This window comes from Histoplasma capsulatum, genomic scaffold (genome assembly GCF_000149585.1).
Source record: "Histoplasma capsulatum NAm1 scaffold_5 genomic scaffold, whole genome shotgun sequence".
NCBI lineage: Eukaryota > Fungi > Ascomycota > Eurotiomycetes > Onygenales > Ajellomycetaceae > Histoplasma > Histoplasma mississippiense.
Window position 1 is genome coordinate 2,417,911 of NW_001813978.1, and position 4,991 is coordinate 2,422,901.

Genomic DNA, 4,991 nt, shown 5'->3' on the forward strand with positions numbered 1-4,991 from the left:
TTGCTTACTGCTCGCATGACAACTCTTGAACGATTTCCTTTAACCTGCAAACTTGAATTTGTAGTCGTTGCTCCGTTTATAAACACCTCTCCTTTGTTATTTGATATGGCAACTACTGGTGACCGAGGCACTTGAGCTGGTGCACTCTTCTTACCTGCATAGAGAGATATAAGAAGTCAGCTTTATAGCGCGCCCCCCCCCCCCCCTTCCTTTTCTCTTCTTTATTCGTTTTCATATTTTGTTGACCTTTGTTTTTGCAAACATGCAAAACCAACCAAAATCCTCCCGCATCTCCAGGGCTGTAGTAGCTTTCACGTGATTAGCTAGACGCCCCTGTCGATGTTCACGATAGATGATATCTACAACCAAGTAGCATGTTTGGGTGCAAACGACGGCGAAAGGACAATTTTGCAATCTTGGATTTATCACCACTTCCAACTACCATATCTTCCTTATGCATTCAAGCTTGCTTTGAATGACACTAAAACATCATTTTGACCCCATTTTACCAGTGACGGGTTTATTGAGACCCATAAACGGCGACAAAGTGTTCTGATGCATGACATCTCTGTTACCTTGCTTTTATATTTATATTCCCAGTCATTTAACTGGGTTATTGATGGGGTGGACATTATTGAAGCGGAGTGATTTTTTGAAGTGGCTATTTCAACATGTGAGAGATTTTATTGACCAAAACCCCACCCGTTTCGCTTTCAACGCTTCCATTTCATCCGTCAGGCGCAGACTGGTCTTAAGAATTCGAATCCACGATTCTTTGCCGTTCGATTTTCTAGTATTTATCCATATTCGCTTCAGGTTTTTCCCCTTTTTTGAACACCAAGCGCGATGAATTGGTCGGATCTACTTCTATTCCTATCATTTACCTGGACGGTTCCAAATTTGTCCCCCATTAGATCCTACCGCCATACCAGGACCGACGCATCTCGATTCAGGGTTGGGCCACTTCCAGGAAATCCCACTCTCCCTCCTAGCCATGCTGGCTTAATTCCGATATCAGGAGCGGAGGAAGGGAATGCTCTGTTCTTTTGGCTTTTTGAAGCTGAAAACCGTGAAAATGATAGTAACTTCATCAGTAAGCCTCTCGCCCTACGAAAGCTACTGTGCGGTGGATTTTAGGTTGGCGTGAAAGGCATTGACAATGTGATAAATCATTTTTTTTTAAGGGCGGACCTGGTTGTAGCTCGGTCATCGGCGCTCTCTCAGAAAGCGGGCCTCTCACGTTTGTTGGAAACGCTTCGATGCCGACTGCAAACCCTTATTCGTAGACGAGGTTGGGGAGTGTTTTGTATATCGATCAGCCGGTCGGCACTGGATTTTCCACATCGAGCAGCTCGAAACCCATCTCTAAAAATGAAAAAGTCACGTCGGACCTTTATGCCTAGTTAGGAGAGTTTTACGGCGAATTTCCTCATCTGCTGGAGAAGAAAACCCACCTAGCGGGAGAGTCATATGCGGGCATTTTCGTCCCCTATTTTGCCTCTGAGATCATAAAACATCGCGATTCACTTCCGATTAATCTGAAGTCGATTTCTGTGGGCAATGGGATACTTGGGAACAACGCTGTTATGGCTGATGTCGCGGTGGGAGCGTACCTGGAAACGAATGCACCCATCCTTGATATCCCCCAGGACGTCATACATGCCTTTTTCCTCGGCTGACCATATTTGCAAATTTGATACCGTTTTGAACGAAGCAAACGAGTACCCACCCCCTTGGCCCGATAAGTGTTCCGGGAAACGCAGAAAACCTGAACTTTAGACGTGACGAACTTTGCAGGACGCCATCGGATAGCGATGCCGGCCCAATGGCCGAATGCAACACCCACCCGAGAGAGTATACTTCCGTGATGGAATCAATTCTGAATTCCACTTGCCACGGGCCTTGTGCGACCTTCTCTACTGCGGCTGACTACTTTGAGACGCGCTCCAATTTATTTAACTCACGATTGCTTTAACCTAACATCATCAAATACGATTGCGCACTGTCAACCCTCTGGGCGCGCTGACTGCCTATTTAAATCGGGTAGACGTCCAAACTTCACTGCATATTCCGCATTCTGATACCGGCAAATCGAGCAAGAAACGTAACAAACCGTACCCGTTTCAAGGAGGCAATAGCGAGATTATACAAGCTCTTTTGGGTCCAGCTAACCCGCCCAACACCACCAGCATATTTCATCATACCAGACTTTATATCGACGCACAATATCTCTACGCATATCTACCATGGCAAGTTAGACATGCTCATCAACCACATAGCCGTCGAACTTGTCCTACAAAACATGACCTGGAACAGGCGTCAGGGTAGCAACGGCCCACGACGTCTTTTGGTGTTCGCAAGGGTGGCAGTAGCGCTGGATCCACAGCTCAGCCTCGATATTATGGGACGAACAACTCCACTTGGGGCATATGGACTGCAGAGCGCGGGCTGACTTATCATCTCTTTAATGATGCGGGGCATGTTGTACCATTTGATCAGCCAGAGGAGATGTTTTGGTATGTGAAGGAAGTCATCCTAGGGGGAAGTGAGTGAGATACTTGGATTATTTGTTGATCAAATTCTCGCTTTTTTCCCTGTGTCAACTTCTCAATTGTACCAGGAACTCGGTGGAAACCCACTTGTGAGTTAGAAGAAACTAGTTTTGCTTTGTTGTCCAGTATTGATAATAGGGGATTTAGACAAATGTTTTCCTTCCTATTGAAGATATCTCGTTAAAAAAAAAAAAAAAAAAAAAAAAGGATTCTAAGTAGAAAGAAAAAGAAATCAATAAGAAAAACAGGGGATATTAGCCAAAATTTTGTCTCCTCAGTTTCACCGATGTTCCCCGTAGGTCTTTTTGAAAGATGTATATATCGCTCAGCAAAGAGTTTTGTATAAAAAAAAAAAAACTGAAATATGAAAACCTTCTCCGACGCAATGCAATTTCCCGCAAAAGTGGTAGCAAATAACAAATATATATATATATATATATATATAAAGGTATGGGTGGAAAAAGCATAAAAATATAAATGAAAAAAGGGACCTAAGGTGCCTAATAGCTGACTATATTTCTCCACCAAATTGAACACCAATAGATTGTTTTTGAGATTTTACTAACTTTGGCAAAATATAAAAATAACAATAGTAAAACAACGGGAACATAGATGCTCGGGATATTCGTAGAATGAGATATGGCTTGCATGTCAACATTATAATATGACAAAGGGAATATGGTTGCACAGTTGTACAGCGATAAGTTTGTGGATGGGGATACTGAGAAGGACGTTGTATGATGGCATCATCGACGCGCAAACATGGGTGCCGGGTTGGCAGTGTTGAGGACAGAGTCTGCTCTTTGGAACACATCGCCCGCGAAGAATCGGTCACTATACGCGCTCGCAGGTGTTGATGGTACTGTTGCTTGAGCTGCTGGACCAAGCGCAGCGCTTAATGGTGTTGCAGGAAGAGGTACGAATTGTGATGATGATCCATTGGTCAACGTCGAGGCCGTACTCAACATCGTCGATGTTGAAGAATTGGTGTAGTGTGGGAAATGCTGGGCTTGGGTTTGAGGTGGATAAAATGTCGTCGGGTTGGAAGTGTTCAATTCAGCCAGGTAAGACCAAGGAGAAGCATCAATCAGCCGACCGGCTTCTCTGCTTGCTTTCTGCACAGGGCGAAGTACAATGACGACTTCAGGATTGATGAGGTTGAAATTCCTTGCCTCCCGCATGTCTGTCACTAGTTCGACGAATACCTGAATGAAAGTTTTGCAAAGTTGCCAAAACTCGCGCTGGTTCCTAGTCCCATAGCCAGGCTCTTTTAATGTCATGTTTGAGAGGCGGTGACGTAGTGATTCTGATACATCTTGACAGACACGACACCGAAGAATCAGCTTATGGCAAAGGATTCGTAGTTCTTCTGGTGCTCTCGTCTCTTCAGCTAATTCAAGGTACTGGGTAAATTGCCGAGCAGCATAGGGTAGTGCATGTAGCGCCGCTGTATATGCAGATGTGAGCTGGAAGAATATCTTCTCAAATATTCGCTCCACCTCAACTTCATCTAAAGCCGCATATATGTTGGTACGACTAGAAGCTAAGGTATTGGTTGTGCCGAACGTTTCGCCGGACCGTGGGGTGTTGGCTAATGACGGCGAACCCGAAGTTAATCGGGTATTGGATCTGCTGCTCGATCGGCTTCGGCAGTCATAGTTCTGGGGTGACATCGGCACGGATGGCAGTGTGTAGGGAGCGTTGAATTGAACAGGCGTTATGTTTGAATTTGGCTGCTGGTAAATCACATTGTTTGAGTTGGGAACGGCTATAGGATGCACAATCGTAGTATCACTGCGTAATCGCCTTGTTGGTGGAGTTTTCTCCGCGGTAGGCGTTACGGCCGACTCGCCTGTATTAACGGGTTGCCCTTTCTTTGCCATCGAAGTAGAGGCTTGACTCTTTTTCCCGGAAGAGCTTTGTTGTTCAGAATGCAAGTTAATACCCAAGTGAGAACAAGCATTTCGAAGTTCAGTCAGGCTCCCAAATATCATGAGCAATAACGATCGGAGGAACTTGGGATCTCCAAAGGAAACAGCCCTGCCAACAGCGAGTCGAAGTTGCGTCGCAACATGTATATATGCCATGATACAAGTTTCACACTCGCGTTTTACGACTTCGCAAACTCTCATTACCCCATCAGCATCTTGGAGGTCGATCCGGCTTGCACTTTCTAACGCATCATTCAACCGCTCCAGATGAGTTTCTGCGTTGTAAAATACAATCTCAAGGCTATTTCTCCTTGCGTCCTCGCCCTTGAGCACATATATTAATAAGGAAACATGGGGGTGGAGTTGGTAAAGGGCATATAGCACTCCTTTTGCAGCATCGATGATAGGTTCCTGTCCTGCCACTTTGATTCGATGTCTGGAAGGCTTGACATTCGGCGAATGAAGGCGTCCTTCACTTTCTCCGTCTCTTGGGCTACCGGGGCTAGAC

At 45.3% G+C, this 4,991-nt stretch overlaps 2 protein-coding genes across 2 annotated transcripts in view; both read right to left on the reverse strand.

Annotated features, from left to right (window-relative positions):
• The window catches only part of HCAG_05578 (predicted protein), a gene marked incomplete at both ends in the record, with an annotated part of 1,587 nt that extends 676 nt beyond the window's left edge, over positions 1-911 (reverse strand). The window contains 4 exons of the mRNA XM_001540061.1: positions 9-154; positions 276-299; positions 510-579; positions 885-911. Of these exons, the coding sequence (XP_001540111.1) occupies positions 9-154; positions 276-299; positions 510-579; positions 885-911 (267 nt within the window). The remainder of the gene's footprint in view (positions 1-8; positions 155-275; positions 300-509; positions 580-884) is intronic.
• Positions 912-3,298: 2,387 nt separating this feature from the next.
• HCAG_05579 (predicted protein) lies at positions 3,299-4,639 on the reverse strand (the record flags this gene model as incomplete). The annotated part of the gene is made up of 1 exon (XM_001540062.1): positions 3,299-4,639. One exon carries the CDS (start codon positions 4,637-4,639, stop codon positions 3,299-3,301), a length of 1,341 nt encoding a protein of 446 aa, XP_001540112.1.
• Between the last annotated feature and the right edge of the window lie 352 nt (positions 4,640-4,991).